This window comes from Drosophila tropicalis, unplaced genomic scaffold (genome assembly GCF_018151085.1).
Source record: "Drosophila tropicalis isolate 14030-0801.00 unplaced genomic scaffold, ASM1815108v1 contig_1009, whole genome shotgun sequence".
In the NCBI taxonomy this organism is placed as follows: Eukaryota; Metazoa; Arthropoda; class Insecta; order Diptera; family Drosophilidae; genus Drosophila; species Drosophila tropicalis.
This window is the reverse complement of record NW_027172367.1, coordinates 989757-1012600: the sequence shown is the minus strand read 5'-3', so window position 1 is coordinate 1012600 and position 22844 is coordinate 989757. Positions and strand designations below refer to the sequence as shown.

Here is a 22844-nt window from a genome sequence, read left to right as displayed (position 1 = left end):
CTAGTTTACTATCATCACAGTAAAGGAAAATCAGCAAAGAAACTGCCGGAAATGTTTTCAAGAAAATAGGTTGGAGTTAAAGCACTCCGAAGGCCGGCCATCTAAGTTGACAAGACGCGACCACTCAAAAATTATCAAAGAGGTCAGCAATAACCCCCAAGTCAGCCTAAGGGGTTGTCCATAAATTACGTAACGCATTCAGGGGGGAGGGGGTCTCTGTGTGTTTGACAATTTGTGACATAGGGGGAGGAGCGAATCGGAAAGCTTGTGACGTAACATATATTTTTACAACCTTTCAAGACAGAAAAAGTCCGTTAAAAATTCAAATTTAGGCTGTACAAGTGTGTTCATTGGCGCAAATACGGTCCCAGTTCCCGATCGCGGTCAGCCAGTGCTGTCAGTTTGGCAGTTGAGTTGATAGATCTTGTAAAATTTAAGCTTAAATGTTATAGCCATTATTTGGCTAATCTGAAGTTACAAAATATGTGTTCGAGTACTTTGCCGGAAATTCTGCCGTACGATTATTTTTGTCCATCTGTGCACGAAGACATAAACGAAAGAATTTGTAAGTCGTGCCACATCTATTTTGCATCGAAGTCTCTGAAAAGAAAGTTCAACCAATACGCATCGCAGCAAAACGACAAAGAGAATTTATGGCAATCTTGAAAAATGAACAAGTTGAATGGATAGAGGATTGTTTTCAGGCAATGTGTCAAAGGGGTGGGGGGGGTCAAAAATTGTCAAAAATCCCGTTACGTAATTTATGGACAGCCCCTAAGAGAGTTAGCGACAAACCTTAAAAATGATTGCCAGAAGTATGTAAGCCATGAAACCATAAGGAAGGTCTTAAAGCTGCATAAATACTCATCAAAAATAGCGTATATAAAAGAGTGCAGTTATATAAAAAACATTCATATGTACATACATATGTATGTATGTATGTATGTACATGCATATTCTTTAACATATTAAATTAAATTTAAATATTTACATTAAATCATATACATACCGATTTCATCCATTGCTTTAGTTATGGCCTCTGCTGCCATTTTGACTCTTGGTTTGGAACAAAATAATTTGCATAAATTTTGTCCAAAATCTTTTTAACGACGGTTGGGCTTTGACTTTTTCGGGGCATGTGGATGTTAAAGTTGTGTATCCATGAATTGGCCGTTGTCGAACCAATCAGGGAGACCCAGGGTCTTTAACTTCTGAATCCTCTTGTATTCCTTCGACTGGATTTGTAGCAAATGTTGTACAGATCGTCATCGGAATACGAGACCCCAGCCACCCTGGCCACCAGAGGCCAAGAAGTCACTTGTTTATAGCCTCCTTGTTTCCGAACAGACTGAAACATGCTGAATAATTGTATTTTGTGTAATACAATTGTAATTTATAATTATTTATAATTTGAAAACTTACGTGAAGAGGCAAATTGGGTGCTTCTTCAAAAGGTCCTCGGGGTCGTTAACGGGACCCAGTCTTTCCAAAAAGACTTTCTTCTTCATTGGCCGTGATCGCCGAATTGCTGCTTCTCTGGCAGGGCGTGAAAGTCAAACTCGGACTCGGAATCACTATCCTCTTTCTTAAAAACAGGTGGAGGAGGCGGCGGCGGCGTTAGTTGTGGCTCCTCCCCGTCAATGGTCTTGGTGGTGGTATCGTCTAATGTCAAGGTTTCTGCCCGATGTGCTGGAGCTGTCCTCGAGCAGGCGTTTTCGGGTCGTTGCCCCAACGTGTCTTTTTTTTTCGTAGACTCGTAGTCACAAAACCGGCACATAGGCATTTCGCTTTGTTTATCCGTTGCCTGTGCTTTTCCGTTTTTTGTTTTGATTTCGATAACGATATCGACTACTTAGCGTGATTTTGCGCCAATAATACAGGGTAAGCCAAAATAAGTCATCCGATGTTGTCTAATTTTTTTTCTAAATAATGCTAATGTTTATTTGACCAATAAAATTCTCAAGGTTTAAATAAACATTTGGTTTATGGTCTTCAATGCAGCCAAACCTTTGAAGATTCGGAGTACCTAGAAGCTTTGTTCTCATCAGACCACGTTAAATCACAAAATTTAAAGGTTAATTTGTTAATTTTTTTAATCAGATGAAAAGTATTGATATAAATTCTCCCAACTCCTATGCCTATGTTTTAAATTTCAACTTTAGAACGAATTACAACAAAAACCGATACAACAACAACGAAAAATATTTTTTGATTTGATTTCATTACTTATCATTATCTTTGAAATAAAAAAAACTGCATATTGATATCTCTCTTACTTTTTGTGTAAATGAATTTTTTGTAAACCTTTGCAAAACGACACCTGAGACTATAAAGTAAAAATTCTGCCAGGAACTTTTATAATTTTCTTTCAAGAAAAACAGATTTCTATAGAAGCAAGGATGAAAAGTAGGACTATTATGGCAGTAAATTTTCCAATATTAATTCCAATTTGTAATCCCCCAAAATATACACTACACTAATTGGGGGTCTGTCGCAACTCGATGGTGAATGATATTTTTTTTTTTTTTTTTGACAAAATTTGACAGCTTTATTAATATATGCAAAAAATACAACAATTACATAATAATAAAGTGGACTCCATCGATCTAAAATTACTGCAAAACAGACTTAAAGTTTCTATGGTTTTCCGATTTCTCTTTTAAGTACTTACAAATTTTCCGTGTCATTTTTGTCTCTCCATCATCCAATTGCAAATGCAGTGGCTGGGGAATGGCCTGTTGTTCAGTGAATGATCCTGTGCCCGATTGTCCATAACAATTGCGACCCCACGACAAGATCGTATCATTCCTCAATACGGCCACATTGTGCGTCCTACCTACAGATAATTGTCGGACGTCGTGCTCGGAAAGAAACGCATTTGATTGGCCAAATTTATTGTCACCCAAGGAGAATATGCGCCTTGTGCCGCCACCATTGGCAGCAGTTGTGCTAGTGTCCAGCTAAATTGGCGGTGGACCCAAAATTCGTAAACGCCCGAATACATAGATTTTGTTATCCTCGGTTAGCACAGCGCAGTGTAGCAAGCCAAAGCTTATTCGCTGGGCAGACGCACAGGCATATGTAGGTCTACGGACTGCCATAAAACCACGTTGACATATGCCCAGCTGCTGAAAAACATTCCAACCCCAGACATACAATCGTTTCGTCCGAGATGTCCCAGCCACAGCTGATGGTCTCCAATGGTACTTCCTAGCAAAAGATTCGTTTAAATAGAATATGCTAAAAGCCAAGTTACTTGAGATTTACTTCAAAAGATTCAGTGGGATTCATGGTGAACTCATTGTGACATTCCTCCGTTGAATCCAGGCCCAACTGCCCACGATTATTGCAAGTGGAAGTCTGCCATACACATACCCAGGCATAGACGTCCATGTCAATAGCAGTGACCACCAGTTGCTCCAGTCAGGTCTGGGCCACAATTTGTGCTAGCGTCTCCTTTGTGTCTTGGGCGTCCGTGCTTTCTGCAATTTTCGCAGTTCATTTGGGAATTTTAAAATTAAATTAAATGTAATGAATAAGTTTTAAATTAATTTTTGATGATAAAAAAAAAACGCATTCTCTCCAGCTGATCGACATTGTTTCTCGTTTTGATGATATTGATAAGAGCAAATGGAAACTGGTTCTATCTCTACAGTCAAGCATCTGAATTTATTTATTGTATTCCAGAAATCGAAAATATAGTAAATATTTAGATAATATAAAAGAGTGCAGTTTATTTAAAATACGTACATACATATGTATGTATGATCTTGTTATTAGTTCAGCTTTAAAACAAAATGCAATGAGCAAGAGTCTACTTGAGGAATATATTTAATTTTATGCTATGATATCTGCTTTTAAAATATAACGCTTAATTTTTATTTGAAAAGCAGGTTTAATATGTACCTACAAACATATGTATCCTTACATATGTATGTATGTACATACATACATAAGTACATACATATATTTAAACTGCCTCTGAGCCTCTGTGGAGCTTGTAGATCAAATCGCATCTAAAAGCATCGGATTGATATAACAATAAATAAAATGTTTTAATTGCTGTCATTCCCTAGACTTTTTCAATTTGCACAAATCGCTCCCGTTTATATTGATCGTAATAGCTATCTACGAATTTTAAACGACCCTGATATTTCAGATTCATAATAGTCTTGACCAAGGGCGGATGTTCATTGCCCAATTCCAACCAGAGTTTGCCGCCAGAACGAAGGTAACGACAGGCAAGTTCAAACACCAAACGAGCTACTCGCAAACCATCCGAGCCTCCATCCAGGGCATTGAGGTTCTCATATCTACAGTTTAAATTATTATTAATAGATAAGGTAAATACAATGATATTATTTACTTACACTACAACTTCGGGATGTAGGAACTGAAACTCCTCGGTTTTAACATATGGCGGATTCGATATAATTAAATCATATTTTTTATCCTTAAGTTCCTCAGGCATATACTTGTCCTCCTCCATGGTGTGGTTATGAACCTTAAAACGTTCTTGTAGCCCAAGCAATTTTGCATTTTCCCAGGCCAGAGCAGTAGCCGCTTTGCTCCTTTCAATGGCAGTGGCATCCACAAAAGGTAAACTATGTAGTATAGACAACGACATGGCTCCGGAGCCACATCCCACTTCCAGCATGTTTACTTGCTTATCATTTTTATAATTTTCTATAACTAATCTGACAAACTCCTCCGTTTCAGGACGGGGTATAAACACAGTTGGCGCCGTCTTCAATGTGATATCCATGAAATCCCATTCCCCAATAATATGCTGTAGTGGCATGCGGGCACATCGGGCTTCCAAGAACCTTTCAAAGTCCAACAACTGAGATGAATTAAACTCGAGCTGAGCAAAGTCATCTGGGACAGTATTCTAGAAGCAATAGATAAAAAACAATTAGAATGCATTTTGTCGCTTCCTTTGTAAAGTTTGGAAAATTACGAATTTCTTCTTCAAGACATGCGACACTATGCATTTCAAATTAAAATCGGTGTCTTCAACGCCAGCATCTTTTAATTTCTCTCTCCAACCTTTCAAAGCTTTTGTCACCGGTAAATTTCCGCTGGCGCCAGTGGTATAATTTCTTTTAAGGGCCAAACGAAGTGTCCTTGTTGTAAACTTAAACATAACTTTAGCTTATTTATATAATTTACTTGCACTAAATAAGACCCTACAACAATATTTTCTCAGCTGATGTCAACCGATTGTTCAATATCTTTATCGATTATCGATAAATTATACAAATAAAGTTCCCGTTTTTAAGTTATTCGATAAGTTTTGTATTATTCGAATAGGCTTCAAAATATATGGTTATAACTTTTCCCCGATTAGAACTTTTCCTAGTTTTGTTGTTGAATCCTTTTACATAGGAATGATCGCCAACCAAATAAGCAGATTCAATTTTATTTTCGCGGAGCACCACTTGCCCTGTATAATTTGCCAACTTCTAGACTTGATAATTGAATTCCTGGTAGCGCCTTCAAAATTAATTTGGCAGGATTTACAGAAATGCTAGCCTTATAGAATTTTACTCTTAGCCAGAAGCCGTATAATTATTTAAAAAGCAAATTCCAAGCCCTACGTCCAGCAGGCAGAGGTCTTTTGAATGTCCTCTTTATTTACAATCCCAGTAGGAGGGTTACAGCCGTGGAATGCTTAAATAGGAAATATGTACTTTGGAGAGCCACCGCAGCCTGTGAACGTCAGGGGTAAATCAGAAGCTTTCTAAGAAATATCTTATATTTCGTTACCTTTTTTGTTAGATTATAAAATCAGACATCTGCAAGCTGAGAGCCCCGAAAATTCCTCAGCTGTTAAACGTGAAAAATTTCGTGTGGTTTTGGATGATATGCGAAAAGACTATGGCCAGCCACCGGCGGAAATATTGGTTGAAACTGGTGCAGAATAAATGAAATGTATTCTGAACACTTGTTGCAAATGGTTAATAAATTTTATATACCGTTTTAAAGGATTCGAATTTTTATACAGTTTTAAAAGGACTAGAATTTTTATACAGTTTAGAATTTTATACACAGTTTGAACGTTTTTCAGCACTTTTCCAACCTGGTGGTCGGCCAATCTTCTTTGTTCTCTTCTTCGCAATTGGAGAGGAAAAAAATTGAATTCTTCCGAATTGAGAGAAAATTCGAAATTGAAATAAAAGGGAGGTAAAAGTCGGGCTTTTTGAAATTGATGAAAATGATAAAAAAGAAAAACCACAATCAAAACTATTTCGAAGATGGCAAACTTAAAATTTAATGTAGAGAGCATCGAGATTTCCGCTATAAGGAGATTCCATGCGATCACAATTAGCGAAGGACTTTCACAGTTCCAGGAGTATTGCAACTCGTTCAAGGAGAATGCAAAACAACGAATTCTGCATTTCTCCGTAAGCATCAAAGGTTTAGAACTAGTTCGATCATCCTATTGTGAGGGCATGGAAAACAAATGGGCACGATGAAATTAATTAAATAGATCTCTTTAGCTTAGCTCAGTGGCTCCAAGAGCCACGCCATCTGTTTATCTGTTTATGGAGGCAACAGAGGCATCGACACAAGCTCTTCTAGGACCAGTCGCGTCGTCCTTGCAAGGACAAAAACATATTCAGCAACACAATCAAAGACCTGACTGGCAACGGTGGTGACAGGGGTTACACACAAAGATCGATTTCGAAATCTACTTCACACTCAGGTGAACATTTTATCTCTAGATTTCAAACTGACTTTGAGCTCATGCAATGTCTTGGACGCGGCGGTTTCGATGTCGTCTTTGATGCAAAAAAGAAGTTGAATAAAAATCGTTATGCCATTAAAAGAATTACACTGTATCGTCCGATACTTTCATGTAAGTAGGAGTTTCAAGTTTTCAGAATGGAACATTCTGAAATTGTTGGTTGATAATTAAAAATTTTTAATTTATTTATAATTATTTGTTCATCTTTCGCTGACAATCAATTGCAAGACTTAAATAAGCAACGGCATCAGCACATTTATTTTGGGTATCCGATGCAGCCACCAGCACGGCGTGCAGTTATGATTTATCAGATAAATGTAGACATAATTCAATGCAAGAAACTAACGAAAAAGAGGAAGACCCTCTTATAGAGTTTCGCAGTGAATCGCAATTACCTGTTTTAAGGGAAGCAGAAAAAGGGGACGTGGATGATGATAGCGACGACGACAGTGACGAAGTTAGCGCTTAACACAACTCTGTTTCTATCGACATACACTCCGTCTCATTTGATTTTAAAAAAATTGGAGACTTTGGCCTGGTTAGCGATATGGCGATACCGATATGATATTGAAGCAACAACTGCATGAGATTTTGCAATTACCAAATCATGTTGCGAATGGACGGAGCGAACAGGCTGCATTGGTGGAATCCAACAAACGAATCCGTCGAAGTCGTACCTTTAGTAGCAGAACTTCAACTTTACGGCTTATGATATTGCATTTCTACGGTTACATAGGAAAGTTGAATTGGATGAGGATGTGCAATTAATTAAGCTGGCTCTGGGAAATGAAAACTACCAAAGACGTTAGCATCGGTTTTGGTGGCATTAGTATAAATGAAGAAAGGGAATGTATTCTAATATTGCGATGGTTATCTTTTATTTATAAAGGACCACATGATTTGCGCAGCCGATCCACATGGAAAGCAAAGCCGGTGAACCATTGATTGAGGGTGGTGACTAAACTGGCTTTATCGATGATTCTCTCAACCGCTAAAATAAAAGATACTTATTTTAATTTTTTTTAAAAACTTAATTTTTTTTTATCAATTTAATGAATAAGTAATTTGGATAAGATCTTTTGATCTTTTAAACAGAATTTTGTTGTACTTCGTAATGATGATCATCATCAAGATCAAACGCCTGATTAACATTGATGTTGTTCGCTCGTGTGAGGCCAAACGTAACTATCATTGACAGCGTCGTGGAGTAGGTACTACTAACCGAGTGAGTGATTCTTATATCCCTGATCTAAGCAATTTATCCAATTTATAGGACATATGTCATTATGTACATATATTGAGTCTACCGCACTCTTTTAGTAAAAGGTTTTGGAACCAGGAGTTGATCGGCTTACTCGTTTTAGATTTATAAGTCTTAGTTAAGTTAAATCGTTATCTAAATAACTTATTGGACACTCATCTTTAGTTGTCACAATAATTTAAATTTTAAAATATTGAACTTAAATTTGAAATGTCGAAGGTTCAAACGTATCAAGTGAATAATCAGAAGATGTCTAGGCGTTGTTTTGCTACTTATTAAATCTGGATTCTATAAACGCTTTTGCATTGAAACCTTTTATTTTTCTGCCACAGGCCGGTTATATATATAACATATTTCCTTTGTAGATCGTCTTCAGGAGTGTATTTTTGAACGTTGACGTGTCTTTTGTCTCAAATTAAGTTTTGATACGATTTCGACTGATTTTTTTATATAGTTATACCATAAAACAATAGAATGATAAGTCGCCCAAACATACGTAACAGTCAAATGCAAGCCTTAGGTATATGTATGGTAGATGCCTGTTATACTGATTTGTTAATTTTACCGATAAGGGCTTAGGTTTATGAATAGTTTTGGCGATATTTGTGATTACACTTCTAGAAAAGAAATTTAGATCTGACGCCTCATGTTGGCGTCGGCCTATCTGTCTAAACAAAAGAGCTCAAAATAATAAAAGGTATATCCACGTTTGAATGTGAGTAACTTAAGCACAAAAGACAATCTATCAGATGGAAAAACCAAAGCTGCAATCAATTTTTCATGAGTGTTCAACAAACGTCATATGACATAAAATCTGGATTAAATACGATAATGTCTTAGTTGTTCGCTGATTCAAAATAATCTTGATTTAATTTGTTGTAACCTTTCGTTATTCGCCTTTTTTAAAGTCCTACTTCGCATAGCTGGGCTACTCGTTCATCGTAAAGCATTGCAGATGTTTATTTATACCCATGAAAAGGATAGTATAAAATTAGTTAGATATTTGTAATGTAGTCAGATGTTTGATCAGCATAGGAAGCCGAATTGGTATACCCATTGTTATCTGTCCATCCGACAGTATGATCACTTAAATCTCGGAGGCTACTAGCTGCAGCCACCAAAGTAAAAGCAAGTTCAAATCGAGTTTGTTACAAATTCGAGCTCATCTTGAGCTAAAAATAACCAATAATGATCCTTTTGGCGTAGATTTAACATTTAAGAAAATGAAACTCATTGGATTTAGGCTATAACTACACATATGAAATTTATAAATTTACAACGTATTTAAAATTATGTATATATTAGATATATTAACATAACGATTGCACAATTATTTACCGAAAACAACAAAACAAAACCAAATTAGAAATTTAAAATTTTTTACAAATTTGATTTAAGTACTGCCGAATTTCATGGGATTTTTAAACCCTAATTAATTATTCAGGAATTAAAGAAGAATCTTATATTGCAATCAGAGATGTCCGTGTAGAGGATCCCGCGTGTCCCTCAGATAAACAGGACTTGTAAAGGACTTTCCTTCAACCTGCGAGGCGAGATTCTCTCCGGCATATGTGATGAATGGTGAAATCTCACAGACTTCACCATGAACAAATCCGCCAGCATCTTCTATGTACTTCTTGTGCAGCCGATATAAATCTGCCCGGGCCGTCTTTGGGCAATCTTTGCCTGCCACATCAGCATTCTTCAGAGCACTAAACTCTTCGTCGCGTGGCACTTCCATAGCCACAAACTTTTCTGCAAACTCAAACACATCAAAGACAAATTTCTCAATTTTAATGCCATTTGGCTTATCTGGAGTCAGGCGTTTTCCGGCGTTGTCAACAAACGGAATCTTCTTTTTGGCGACATGCAGTTTAAGCTCCTGTTCAAAGGAGCTTCCAATCTTCTGCAGAAAATGTGCACTGAAAAAGTGATTGCAAATGTTGCCGGCACTAAAGGTTAGTCGTCCATCGGAGTTTCGCATCTCTGCAGTTTTTGCCGAGATTTCAGAGTACTCCACAACTTGGTATTTTCCATCAACAATAGCGACAACACCCACAGCCTCATTTGGGGCCGCCTTCTCCACCACTTTCGCAGCACAATCGGCCTTTTCCTGTACACAATAGCCAATAAATACGGGGTCAGCTACTTTGATAAGAATATTATCCACGCTATGGGCATGCAAATATAGAACGCCGCGTTTCTGCATATCATCCAATATTCCTTGCCGCTTCATAGCTCTATATATACCGCCGTTTCCGTCCGGAGCTCGAGCTACACGATGTCGCTCGTCCAAAATTATGCGGCCGTCGTATTCAAAACACGGCAATGAGCCCTGCTCAAAAAGCAAGACGTTTTCTGATTTCAGTCCAAAGAAGTTGTTGGCCAAAAAATATTCGTAGGTCGGCTGAACTGTATGCTCTGATGTCATTATGTACCATGTGATATGGCCACGTTTTCCAGTTGCATCCTGAGCCAATTCTTCGAGCTTTAATATACGCTCAGCCTGGATGCGGAAAAGAGTTTTCCGTGACTGTAAGCCCACGTCGTACATGCCCTTGGGGTGATCGAATCCAAGTCGGGTGCCTGCAGAACAGAAAAAAAAGTTGAATTCAAGACCAATTTGACACAAAGAACCTAATTTTCAAATTGCAATAAAAAATATTAATTTGCTCCATTCTTGTAGATTATTTAGTCAAAAATCTAATCAATCTTTTAATTCAAATTGTTTAAAACGAATTGAACTATAACTCATCGCTTAATATGTCATAATTTTAAAACAAAGAGAAAACAAGTTTTTAGTTTCAAAGATTTGTTACTCACACTCTTAAAAGATACTTGTAGATATTCAGATATTGATAACAAAGAATTTAAGAGAAAGAGATTTTAAAGGAACTCAAAGCAAAAACAAAGAAGAATAGGAAAAAAAAACATTCCATTAATTACCAACGAGCAGTGCTGTTTCTAGCCGGTCGACCTTAAAAACATGTTTCTTTTTCGTCAATGGTTTTGCTTTCGATTTCTTTTGTTTATTGTCTGCTATTTAGCATTTAAGCGGGCTTAGCATAAGGTCACATCTACAAAACTACCGGTTTTATATAAATACATACGTAAATATGTACAATATAGTATGTACTTCTGTGAAAAACTCATACATATATCTGCATCAGTTATCGGGTTACATTTATGTACATACATATGTTTTTAGTTTTAAGAAGACGGTACTTGTTTCTTAGTAAAAAGAATACACAGTATTGTGCGTTTTTTCAGCCTGTTACGTGATTTGACTTTTGGCTGTGCTCCGCCCGCATGAGACCGGGAAATGTCAAATGACTCCAATTGTTTCAAAATGGCGCTCAAAAGAAACCCACGAGCTTAGCGATCGAAAAGAAAGGCAGCGGGAAACACTCATACATACATACATCGACTGAACAATGGGCCAGATTAAATCGAAATGGAAAAGTTTACAAATAAATGACTAAAACCAAGCCTGATCGTCAAAATCGATGTTAATATTGTAATAAGGACTAATCTTTATCTAGGTCTAAACCTAATGATAGTTTATTAGCGAAAAATAAATTTTGAGGCAATCAAGTGATCAGATACACATTTCAAAAGGGATCACCTTTAATTTAACGAAATTTTTAAAAACCTGTCCCATGGTCGTCAGTTGAAAGAATGGCTTAAAATCGTTGTTGATGTTGGCGTGTCTTGTACACGGAATTACAATTACAATAACACGCCAGCTACATGAGAGAGTGGGCACTGCCGACTTGAGATTGAGGGCGTGTGTGTGTGTGCACATGCACATACATATGTATATCGGAGAGTGTTGCAGTGAGCTTGCTGGAGCATTTTATATCAAGTTAATTAGCTTTTTCACACACACAGATATGCACATGAAATATACAACAAGCAAGACAAATGACTGAAGTTGTTTCTTTATTTCATTTTCAACTTTGCCCACTGCATTCAAGGCAAAGTGAACTGAAGAAACATACATACATACATATGTATGTATGTACAAAAATGTATGTACATTTATAAAGTGATTTCAGTATCCATAACCAGGATAAGTTTAGTATAGTGCGTAACAACGTTTTTTGTTGTTTTGTTTAATTTGCTCACAATGAAAAACGAATTATTCCGATTTCTAAGTTTCATCTATAATAAAATCTCTAAGAAATTTAACGGAATCCAAATTATCTAAAGTAACAATGGCAAAGGTTTGTAAATAGAATATAATAGCATTTCTCCTATCTTTTATAAACAAACGGAATTCATGGAATTGTCTTATCAAGAGATATAAACTTTGACTTCTATCTCACTTCATATGAGTGTATGTATGCATGTACATACATACATACATACATATGTATATTTGTAATAAATTTCCTGCATTGTATGTACATATGTATAAAGAACTTTAGTTTTAAATGGAGCTATTAAGAAAACCCCTTCCTCTTGAAGTTAGATACTTGAATTTTTTTAATATATGCACAAGTGTTAGGTATTTCCTCAGGTGTTTGCACAGTTCAGTATTTGCCCTTTTCCCTGCATACAACTCACCTTGTCCGCCCGCCATTAGCAGCACAGCGACATGTCCATTGCTAATCTGTTGCAATCCTTCATCCCGATAAGCATTTAGTTTCTCACTAGATGTACGAGCGATGGAAATTAACTTTCCCTCGGGAATGGGCTGTAAACGGTCGTCCAATTTAATACCATTCTCATTCATTGAGATGGTGGCTCGGTCGAAATACTGTTTGATTTCATCCAGATTTAACTCCTCGATGTCGCGCACCAGATCGGCGCGTTCGTCCGTTGTAAGTTCATGCCAAAACTTAAGTAAATGCTCCTGTCCCACTTGGGTAAGTCGTGAGTGCATTGACAAATAATCCGTCATTGTTGGTTTTGCCGTGGCTGTCGTGGCACCAACTAAAAGATAGTAAAGTAGAGGGGAAAGGTGTTTTAATGCATTTGTCGAGACCAAGGAGTTCAGTGCAAATATACTTTTCTCTCTTGTGTGTTTGTGTCTTGACTGATAATTTGGCAAGTGCGATAAAAAAAACCAATTGGGACAGCGCTTTCAGAGTCCCACTGAGCGAACCGTTATACGTGGTAAGCAATAAGCGACTGAGCGCCAACCGATCGCCCTCAGTGGTTTTTCTTGCTCAAAAGCATCGTCGGTGCTTGAATGAATGGCAGGCGCGCATGTGTATTGCCGTGGTTTGTGTGCGCCCGTGTGTGTGTGTGGTTGTTTGTGTGTGAGTTTTGACGTATTTGCAGGCGCATATTAACACGGCTGTGTCCATTATTACGATTTCCTATTGGGGTATATATGCACAATTAAGCGTATTTTAAAATACGAACCAGTTTGGTAACAACCCACCAAGAAATAAATGTTAATATTACATTTCATTGGCTTACGCGTAAAATCTCATAATGTTGTATCAAACAAATATTTTGATAAACGTTAAATTGATTCTACAGAGGTGGTCAAAAGTGTTTACACAATAACATTCCCTTCTTCGAAAATAAACGTTCCAAAGGAAAGTCCATTGTGTAAATACTTTTGACAATCCCTGTATATTAGCGGAATTCCCTTGGGTATTAACTAGTCTACCTCGATTAGTTCATTTCGATCTTGTTTGGCGTGATCGCCCGGGACTGCTGCAATCGCACTGTCTTTGGGCCATGGTGCAAATTCAAAATCCGAATGGCCCTGAACAATAAGCAAACACAAAGAGAACAACATGCTACAGGCGAAACTGAAAGCTTTAAACGGAAATAGTACAGAACAAATCAGGTATAACGAATGTCGTAACGTCGATTCAGTCGAAATTTTAATCCTAGGTTCGACTAAAACTAGTTTACATTTGACTTGTATACAAGTTACCGTCTTAAATGAAAAGGTTACGATTGCTGGCATTTAAATATTGTTTTAATATTTACCCACGCATACGTATGCGTGTATGTATATGTATAAAGAGAACTGACAAAAAGTTTTAACTGATAGCGGGACAGAGTCGAGTTCGCCCGGTTTGTTTAGTTCTTGTTTTTGCCACGACTCTAAATTGCAACACATACATGTAGGCATTCATATAAACATATTAGGCGCTCTTACTCACTCTTACGCACACACACACATACATATGTAGTTCCCAAAACGGAACGAAGTTGTTATCGATACGTATGGCCTTTCCGTTTTATCTTCAACATGGTGTGGGTCGGGGTCGGGGCAAGGGACGCGTTGCTCGCTTCCTTATCACTACTCTAAAATATTTGAATTGTCTTACTCACCACTGCGATGGCGTCGCACATTTATGTGCTTGTAATTATGACCCATTTTGTTTAACAACAAAATTCTCTTACACAGCCACCCACAAAAATGCAACCCACCGGGTCACCCTGTACATCAGCCACTTGCCAACAAAAAAAACCAAAACTTGTTTTGCATTCGCCCTGAATTTGGCTTTCGCTACGGCAACATTTTATAGTTAACTTTAGTCCCTTGTCTTTGACTTGTGGCGAGAAATCAATAAACAAGTTAATTTAAGCAGAACGTTCGCAAGACTCAAAGACTACACGAAATCGCAGAACAAAATTGAACAAAAACAATAGGCCATATTTTAGGTGTTGGTAAACGGATAGCTTATTCTAAGCTGCCAGAAAAAAGGCGTTGCCAGACTGTATAGTTTTATTTGTTTCATTTGAATTTTGATAAGAAAAAAATGGGGTAAATACTATTAAAGGTTTTTGTATCTGGTAAAACAAGTAACCCTTTAGGACATTTTTTTTAATGCTTTTAAATCGTTTGCAGACTTTGTCGTATGCAATTGAAAACCATTTTGCCAGTGAATCGCAAGTAACATTTATTTAAAAAAATAAATATTTGGAAACTGAAACAAAAAAAATAAAATTACAAAAAACTGTAGGAATTTCACAAAAAATTGTGTGTGAAAAATGATGTCCTCTAAAACGCTAGATTAAATTAGATGTTTTATAAAAACTCAGACTACTGACTGAAGCAAAAAAACCCCCATAAGAAGAAAACTAGTTTTTAATACTTATAAGATCCAATGTAAATACTGATCTGATTGAATTTTTAAGGACTTATCAAATTTGGACTCGGAAAGGCTCTGTCAAGATGCAGCACTGATTTTGTTTAAGATTTAGCAGCACTGCCAATTCGGTGCTATGAATTAAATTTTATATTTTTGGGTTTTTAAATATCTATATATATTTACAGTTATTTAACTAAATAAAGCATATTTTCTTTTTTCAATTATATATAAGGACGACAACAACAGAAATATTTTCTTTTTGGTATTCCGTTGCATCATAGTGCAAAGGCAAGCAGTAATTAAAATCGAAAACATAGACAATGTTAAATATATGAAGAGGATCAAATTGAAATATCAGAAGGAATTAATTTATGTTAAGATAGAGACACACATCTAAGCCGTCGATGACGTCGTGGAAGCGACGTCTTCCAAATTAATTAATGTCGATTTAGAAACATCGTTCATTTCTCCATCATTGTGTGCACCCTCTTTGGGTGGTGGAGCAGGCATGGGTATTGCAATAGGGCTCATTGTGCTAATCATGCGCGGCTCAGATCGCGACGATGTAATGGGCAGCTGCGAACTGGAAGTGCTGCTGCTGGGCTTGAGAAAGTCTGGTTGTGGTTGGCTTTGACCAGGACTATGATGTTTATGCTGATGGTGATGTGGATGATGCTGATGCTGGTTATGATGTTGATGATGATGGTGTTGCTGCTGCTGCTGCGGAAATGACTTTGGCAGCTGAGAGTGCCGGTTGGAATCCGTGGCCTTCAATCGCTCGCTTAAAGCCTTTAAAGCGATTTGTCTGAAAAAAAAATAATAATTTAATATTTAATTGTTTCGAGTGATAATTTTAGCATTGTGTTAAAAAACAAACATAAAAACGGAATTCAAATGTTATAAATTCATTATTGTGTGTTAAGGAAACAAAATAAACGATAGAGGATGAATTAAATTTATCGCCAATAAATCACAATTATTCGGATCTATTGGCATAAGAACACTTTGGAGTTGCAGAAGTCCCAGCTCCATTTTTATATATCACGATTTATTTTACACTTTTCATCAACTACTCACCGTCTTCTTTCAATATCATGCGGATCCACTCCTGGCATTTGCACTGAGATCGATGTTAAACTTGACGTTGATATCGTTCTCAAGGGAGTTGGAGTCTTGACCACGCCTGCGCGCAGGCAACAATTGTAAATGGGGTTTACCAACATGCTGATAAAAGACTGCGACACATTGGGAAAGAAGCTAGCAAATGTAAAGCTCTCAGAACTGTCTCCACGACCATTTGGATGATGCTGATAAAAACGTAAATATATCCAAGATACCAAAGAACCGGAGGCAAACATGGCGGGGTAAGTACCATCCAAAAATCCAATCGCCCAGCATATAATAGCCAAGATGAGAACCGTAAGAGGGACATTTCTATGGATAGAAAAGAAAAAAAAATCAGAAATTGCCAGTCTTAAAATTAAACTAACCTGTTTGTAAGTCGTCCATAGCGTGTCTTGAAGATTAAATGATCTGGCATGATTTGTCTGACAGCTACACAAATCCCAGCCACATATCCGGCCAATCCATGAATATGCACATCAAACAATATTGTTGGGTTCTTTGTTACCATATAGTAGAAAAGGTAATAAATCGTAGTGAGCAGCGATACACCAAAATTGCTTAAAGCAAAGAACTTAAACATCTCAAGTTGACCCCAGAGGGGCTCCAGCATCTTTCCACATAGTCCAACGGTCACAACATCGACAGCCACCTTCACAAATGGAGTGGAATCATAGTAGAAATTCATTACCCATTAAAACAAAATAGACATAAATCAATACCTCCCACCAATGAAGTTCAATAAGCCAAAATGTAAACGCGGTCCACAACCAGAATTTCCCATTTGGCAAGATATATCCTGGAGTGACACTTAGTAGCAGAACGGCCATTTCAGAAAAGGATAAAATGTAACCAACAGTAGTGACCAGGCAGATTCCTGTTATCACTGGCGATGTATTCAGGAGCAGGGCTGTCATCTGCTGCCTGAGATAAGGCCAATTTCGGGTTAGCGGAGCTGACATGGCCTTTTCCTCTTGAATTTTTTTCCCTTAAATATTTTGTTGTTGTCGTGTGTTAAGTGCTGCTTCTTCTAACATTATTAAAACTATCGGTCATCGACGTTATCGGTGCAAACATTCGATAAATTATCGATTTCAGGCTAAGGCCCGATAACCACTCAATGAACCAAACCCAGAATTCAAAAACGTTCAAACCTTTTTCTATTGTTAATTTTTTTTGTTTTCTTCCGAAATCGAAAAACTACACAGCAGCAGCAAAAAGTGTTCTGTGCCGGTTACTTTTACGATAGCTGGTCACCAACAGTCGGAACAGTTCATATTTCGAAAATCTGCGCGTTGGCCGTTGCTGTGAAGTTGTGTTTCGGTTTTTTCCTCAACCCTTTTTTTACACAGCAGTCCTTTAAGACGTCTTAATTTCTAAAGGACTATAAATTACTTATCAACTCACATACATTTTTGAAGCACGGTGGCATAAACATTGGGTTTCCATCTTTCATTAAAAGATGGTCAAAAGAATTTGATTAAGTCCTTTAAAAAGCGGTTCTTGCTAGTTGCCCTTTCAAAAGCGGTTTTTGCTAGTTGTCCTTTCTTCATTATATAACCATGGCGAAATTGACCGAAACTTGCGTTTTATATATCCGAACCTATTTAAGTTTGGGGAAACAATGTTTTATTTTAAAAACTATCACATTAATAAATTTCACAATGATACTCCAACTCTTTCATCGACTTTTCGTATATCACTGAATGATACAGTGATCCAATCCGCATGATTTTCATACTTCATCTTACTCGGTTCATAAGTAGGCTTACATACCAAGTTTATTATTTTAAGGATCCGAAACGTATTCTCTGCCTTACAAACATCTGAATAATTTTATAATACCCTCTGCAAGGGTATAAAAATGGTTCAAAAGCAATTTAAAAAAAACGTTTCCATTATGAATTACATTTTCGAACACATTATTCAAAAATTAAGTTTATTTCAACATCAAATCAATCGGTTTAAAAGTTTAAAAATTAAATAATTGATTGGTGTAGTTTCAGAAAAAATTTCCAGGGGCAGAAAAAATTGAAGCTGCACAGTGCAACATATCAAGGAGACTGTTTATGGATATTGTTCACTTTTAAATCACCGGAAAAATTGTATTATATATAGCAATATAAACCCGGACATCACCTTTAATCGGACGACTGAGAAGATTATCAACAATGTCCTCCTCCCTCAAATTATTCACACGAGAAATTAGGGAGACTGTTACAAGGATATACAAATCAAACGGCTATACCAGACTTCTCAGACAGACTAAAAGCATACAACATATAAATAAAAGTATATACCATGAGGTAATACAAATAGAGCACAAGACATATTAGACAACAAAATAAAAAGGAAAGTGGATATGGTAAATATGCTGCGGAGAGGGCATTGAAGAATGCAATAAAATATATATAGCAATAACAAAAGAGAAAATTATAAATATATTACAAAAAGCTGTGATTTGACCAGTACAACAGATTTTTCAACGGTCAGCAAAGGAGATCGAAATATATTTGAAAGCCAAAAATGTAAAATCTTTGTATTTTATGTTTAAACCTCGAGCCGGAATGCGAATGATTAAATAGAAATCAACAACTTCGCAATACAGCAACGTAGTTGATTTCAAAATTTATGTTTTAGTGGATACTAGATATTAATTCGATTAAAAATTCTCCCATGCGGGCAACTTGGTGTAAAGAAGTCGGCGAGGCGAATTACAGCCTTTAATAATTATAATAAACAATTATTACTTCTTCATGCTCCAAATGGAAATCTAGATTCTGAAAGAAACAACTTCACCCTTCCCCCCAACAAAACAACACAAAATTTTTAATTAAAAAAGTTATCTAATTTACGTTATTCTGTTGACAGTATTATTTTAAATTTCAATGTACTCTTTGTGTGTTTTCTAATTCAATTTTTAATATTGAATTGAAAACAAACATTTAGTTACATTGGAACTCATTCAATTCGCTGAAATATCGAACTTAAGCAATAACGTCTCACATTTGAATGCAACTAAAAACTATTCAAAATCGGAAAACTGAACGAAAAATAAATTTATTATTTTGCTTAAATTGTGTTTGATGGGCGTATGAAGTGTAGGAGAATGGGAACTATGATGAAGTGTTTAGCTCTATCTGCTTAAAACAGCAGTGTGCCCATGCCACCCATTTCGGATTGCTCCTTAACAAAAATCTCAAAGTACTGGTATATGATAGTCACAGCCAGTAGGATACCAGTGCCGGAGCCAATGGCACCCAGAAAATCGGCCATGACCGACAAAGCGCCAATGCAGAGACCGCCGAATGCAGCGGCCGTAGGAATATAACGATTAAGTTCATGGATCATGGAGTTCTCGCGATGGCCCCGCATCACCATGTGCTGTTCCTTGAGTTGTTTGGCAACCTAGCGAAAGAAAAAAATGTATCAGATTAAATTCGAATAACAATTGGCAAAAACACAAGCCCAAAAAGTACTTACATCCTTGGCCGAGCTGCCAGAGACATCGATCCAAGTCTTGGAGAAGAACGCACAGGAGCCCAACATAAAGACAATGTAAAGAAGGGCGTGAATGGGATCGGTCAAGATGTGACCGACACTCTCTGGCGGTGAAAGATAATAGCACAGGCCACCAATTGGGTATGACCGAGCTGGGCCACCGCCGCCTACATCAGCCCACACTCCCAGCAAGTTGATGAAGAAATTACCCTGGAACTTGACGGCCAACATTTGCGAAATGACATACAAATTCGAGACCAAAGCGGATTGCAAAATAATAGGAATGTTGGATGTGTAGAACAACTTAATAGGGTAGCTGCTGTACTGGCCGCGGTAGCGGGCGCTCTTGATCGGCAGATCCACGCGGAATCCTTGGAAGTAAATGACTACAGCAAAGACTAAAACCGTGGCCAACAAGTTCATTAAATTGGGCAGATTCTGACGATAGAAAGCCTCGCGCAAGGCGCGAACCTTGTCATTACGGGTTGCCATCAGGTGGAAGAGGGCAATCACTGCGCCCTCGAACTCGGTTCCACGTCCTGTGGTCACAGTGGTGGGAGAGAACGCCTTCCACACGATTGTCTCGCAAATATTTGTAGCAATGAAAAGTGAGATACCGGATCCCAAACCATATCCCTTTTGCAGCAATTCGTCCAACAGAAGCACAATTAAACCGGCTGCAAACAGCTGAATGATGATCAGCAGGCAAACACCGGCACCAATTTCCGATGGATCTCCGTACATGCCAGTCATAACATAGACAATTGCCTGCCCAATTGTGATGACCATGCCGAACAATTTCTGAGCTCCATTGAAAAGAGCCCGATCCTTTGGCGTATCACCGACCTCAATTATTTTAGCGCCCGCCAACAGCTGCATAATCAGACCAGACGTCACAATGGGTGAGATACCCAGCTCCATCAGGGTACCACGATTGGAGGCGAGAATCACACGAATCCAGTAGAAGGGATCGGCGGAATCGGAACTCATAATGCCAAACAAGGGAATTTGACAGCAAACGAGGAAAATGAATAGCGTTATGGCAGTCCATAATACCTTTTCCCTGAATTGGATCTGAAAATTAAACGAATGGATAACCGACATTAAGTAAAAACCACCAAAAATATAAAAAATATGTAATACAATTAAATATAACACATTTGCATTGGGTTTTATAATGGCCTTTTGTGCACATAAAACTAATTTTTTGTTTATTTTCTGCCTATGCTACGTTGACCTACATGCACGTATTGCTTTTTTTGTGTGTACGTCAGTAAATGTTTAAACAAAATCAAATCATATGGTAGGCAACAAAAACAACAATGACCACTCGGGCACCGAAGCTGACGTTTGAATTTCAGTCGGCAAGCCGAAGTTTGACATTTCCACGTCGATCAGTGTTGCCATCTATCGGTTTTTCGTTGTTTTTTTTTTTTTATCGAAAAAGTAGTTAGTAGTAGGTATGGCAACAAGTAGCAGGCAGAGAAAATAGGAGTATCTTTGATAAGAAATGTAGGATGAGTTGGACGTTTGAAAATTCCAAAAGTTATCAATGAAAATCCTATTGAAGGCCTACCAAATTGGGTGCCACGTCAACATACTGCATAAGACGATTAGTTAAAGTCAAAATATAGGGTATTGGGACATTTATTACTTAAGTGTGGCACTTGTAAATTTGCTTAAAAATCAGAACTAACACATAGTCAAGATCAGACTTTTCCAACACACATTGTTTTCATTTCCCTCTCCACTACACAGCGAAAAATGAATTTTATTTGTTTGCGTGGCGCATTTGTTTTTTTCCGACAAGTGAAAGCAAGAGAATAAAACGTAGGCGATGGTAACACTGGCGGTGGTGACAGTGAAAAGAAACGGACACTCAACTAATTGGCAAATATTAAATATACACACTTTATATGTCCAAAATACACAGATTATTTTAGGAAAGCTAAACACTCCAATGCAAATTGTTTTATAAATATTTAATACTTTTCATACGCACCTTACGCTCCGGCTTTGCAATTTCAGGTAATATACTGCAAAAGGGTTTGATTACTTCGAGAAATTTAACTGCAAAACAATAAGCATAGTTTTAATTAGACATGGAAAAATAAAGTAAAAGATTGTATTGCATTTATCATCACACATGGCAAGAGATTTTCTCAATTTTTTTTTGTATACGTAAGCAACTTGAACACCGATGAGCGTGCGCTTAAGGTGAGGGGGGTTGTAAATACATCACTTTTTGCACCAAAAAAATAACAACGATTACTTACTTCCCATTGTGATTTATTTGAGTTTATAACCGGTGAAAAACTAAATGCGAGTTTCCTGCCAACACTTTCCACACACAAAATTTAGAAAGTTACACTTATTTCCTTTCTTTTTAGTGCGCGCACACGGTGTTCGTGCTTTGAAAAACGAGAAAAGAATAACGGAAAAAATTGGAAAAAAAGGGGAAAAAACAACCGAAACCATATCAAACCACCCGAATTAGATTGAACCAACCCGAACTGCTGGCAACACGTCGAAGTCGAACAAAATATTCGAACTCGAACATCGGAGTCGAACAAAAGAGTCCAACACGAACTTTCGCCGTGAACCGAATGGCACCCGAACAAATCCGACCGACACCGGACACGTATGAAATAGAGCTGTCAGCAGTGTTGTCGTTTTCGGATAATTTTCGGCCAGATCTGGCTTATTTTTAAAAGCGATTGCGGACAAAATTTGAAAATTGTAGATGGCGGAAAATAGATCTTATTTTAGAAATAAAACAGCGAATTTTTAGCATATTTAATATTTCAGTTTAGTTGTCATAATTAAGTTTCTCAATGCCTATTAATTGACAGAGTAACAGTCTGCAATATTGTCTATCTTGTATCTTGCAAATAAAAAAAAAAAAAACATTCCAATTTTGGAGTTTTTGAAATTTCTACCGATAACATCACTTAATTTTGGGTTGAGGAAATGAATAAAAGAAAATCAGAAATGGAATGAAGGATATTAAAGGTAATATTTTTGAATTCTAGATCCGGATTGCGCCGATACACAAATGATGCTTTGATTACAAAGTTTTTTCAAACTGAAACAAATTTATAGAAACTGAGAAACACTTGGATGTGTCGACAATCTAATAGCA

The 22844-nt window shown here is 37.3% G+C and overlaps 4 protein-coding genes and 1 pseudogene across 5 annotated transcripts; all 5 read right to left on the bottom strand.

The window, feature by feature from the left end:
* Positions 1 to 2132: 2132 nt before the first annotated feature.
* On the bottom strand, positions 2133 to 3533 carry LOC137587216 (uncharacterized; annotated as a pseudogene).
* A 117-nt stretch (positions 3534 to 3650) lies between these two features.
* On the bottom strand, positions 3651 to 5209 carry HemK1 (HemK methyltransferase 1). The gene is made up of 3 exons (XM_068302405.1): positions 4961 to 5209; positions 4371 to 4891; positions 3651 to 4313 (listed from the first exon to the last, which is right to left on the bottom strand). The coding sequence occupies exons 1-3, from the start codon at positions 5144 to 5146 to the stop codon at positions 4073 to 4075; spliced, it is 948 nt and encodes a 315-aa protein (XP_068158506.1). The 5' UTR covers positions 5147 to 5209; the 3' UTR covers positions 3651 to 4072.
* A 4041-nt stretch (positions 5210 to 9250) lies between these two features.
* mmy (UDP-N-acetylglucosamine pyrophosphorylase mmy) lies at positions 9251 to 14626 on the bottom strand. Of its 2 annotated transcripts, none has more exons than XM_068302974.1 (3): positions 14316 to 14626; positions 12582 to 12950; positions 9251 to 10598 (listed from the first exon to the last, which is right to left on the bottom strand). In XM_068302974.1, the coding sequence occupies exons 1-3, from the start codon at positions 14359 to 14361 to the stop codon at positions 9484 to 9486; spliced, it is 1530 nt and encodes a 509-aa protein (XP_068159075.1). In that variant the 5' UTR covers positions 14362 to 14626; the 3' UTR covers positions 9251 to 9483. The 2 variants fall into 2 exon arrangements, with proteins under 2 accessions (XP_068159075.1, XP_068159082.1); XM_068302981.1 differs by lacking the exon at positions 14316 to 14626 and adding an exon at positions 13026 to 13181.
* A 577-nt stretch (positions 14627 to 15203) lies between these two features.
* LOC137585444 (transmembrane protein 115) lies at positions 15204 to 17233 on the bottom strand. Its single transcript, XM_068301257.1, has 4 exons — positions 16924 to 17233; positions 16570 to 16853; positions 16157 to 16513; positions 15204 to 15884 (listed from the first exon to the last, which is right to left on the bottom strand). The coding sequence occupies exons 1-4, from the start codon at positions 17161 to 17163 to the stop codon at positions 15473 to 15475; spliced, it is 1293 nt and encodes a 430-aa protein (XP_068157358.1). The 5' UTR covers positions 17164 to 17233; the 3' UTR covers positions 15204 to 15472.
* Positions 17234 to 19245: 2012 nt separating this feature from the next.
* Positions 19246 to 22137, bottom strand: Sec61alpha (SEC61 translocon subunit alpha). Its single transcript, XM_068302902.1, has 4 exons — positions 21979 to 22137; positions 21705 to 21772; positions 19685 to 20776; positions 19246 to 19609 (listed from the first exon to the last, which is right to left on the bottom strand). The coding sequence occupies exons 1-4, from the start codon at positions 21983 to 21985 to the stop codon at positions 19346 to 19348; spliced, it is 1431 nt and encodes a 476-aa protein (XP_068159003.1). The 5' UTR covers positions 21986 to 22137; the 3' UTR covers positions 19246 to 19345.
* Positions 22138 to 22844: the final 707 nt, after the last annotated feature.

Bases quoted from the DNA above. Each gene is read 5' to 3' on its own strand.
- HemK1 (XM_068302405.1), bottom strand. From the start codon at position 5,146: ATGTTTAAGTTTACAACAAGGACACTTCGTTTGGCCCTTAAAAGAAAT. The intron at 4,892-4,960 runs GTAATTTTCCAA...TATTGCTTCTAG, and splicing joins ATGTCTTGAAGAAGAAATTC to AATACTGTCCCAGATGACTT. The intron at 4,314-4,370 runs GTAAGTAAATAA...TTTAAACTGTAG, and splicing joins CTACATCCCGAAGTTGTAGT to ATATGAGAACCTCAATGCCC.
- mmy (XM_068302974.1), bottom strand. From the start codon at position 14,361: ATGGGTCATAATTACAAGCACATAAATGTGCGACGCCATCGCAGTG. The intron at 12,951-14,315 runs GTGAGTAAGACA...ACTATCTTTTAG, and splicing joins TGTGCGACGCCATCGCAGTG to TTGGTGCCACGACAGCCACG. The intron at 10,599-12,581 runs GTGAGTTGTATG...TCTGTTCTGCAG, and splicing joins GCTAATGGCGGGCGGACAAG to GCACCCGACTTGGATTCGAT.
- LOC137585444 (XM_068301257.1), bottom strand. From the start codon at position 17,163: ATGTCAGCTCCGCTAACCCGAAATTGGCCTTATCTCAGGCAGCAGATG. The intron at 16,854-16,923 runs GTATTGATTTAT...CCATTTGTGAAG, and splicing joins TTGAACTTCATTGGTGGGAG to GTGGCTGTCGATGTTGTGAC. The intron at 15,885-16,156 runs GTGAGTAGTTGA...TTTTTTTTTCAG, and splicing joins CATGATATTGAAAGAAGACG to ACAAATCGCTTTAAAGGCTT.
- Sec61alpha (XM_068302902.1), bottom strand. The intron at 20,777-21,704 runs GTGCGTATGAAA...TTTAATTTTCAG, and splicing joins TTGCAAAGCCGGAGCGTAAG to ATCCAATTCAGGGAAAAGGT. The intron at 19,610-19,684 runs GTAAGTACTTTT...TTCTTTCGCTAG, and splicing joins CTGGCAGCTCGGCCAAGGAT to GTTGCCAAACAACTCAAGGA.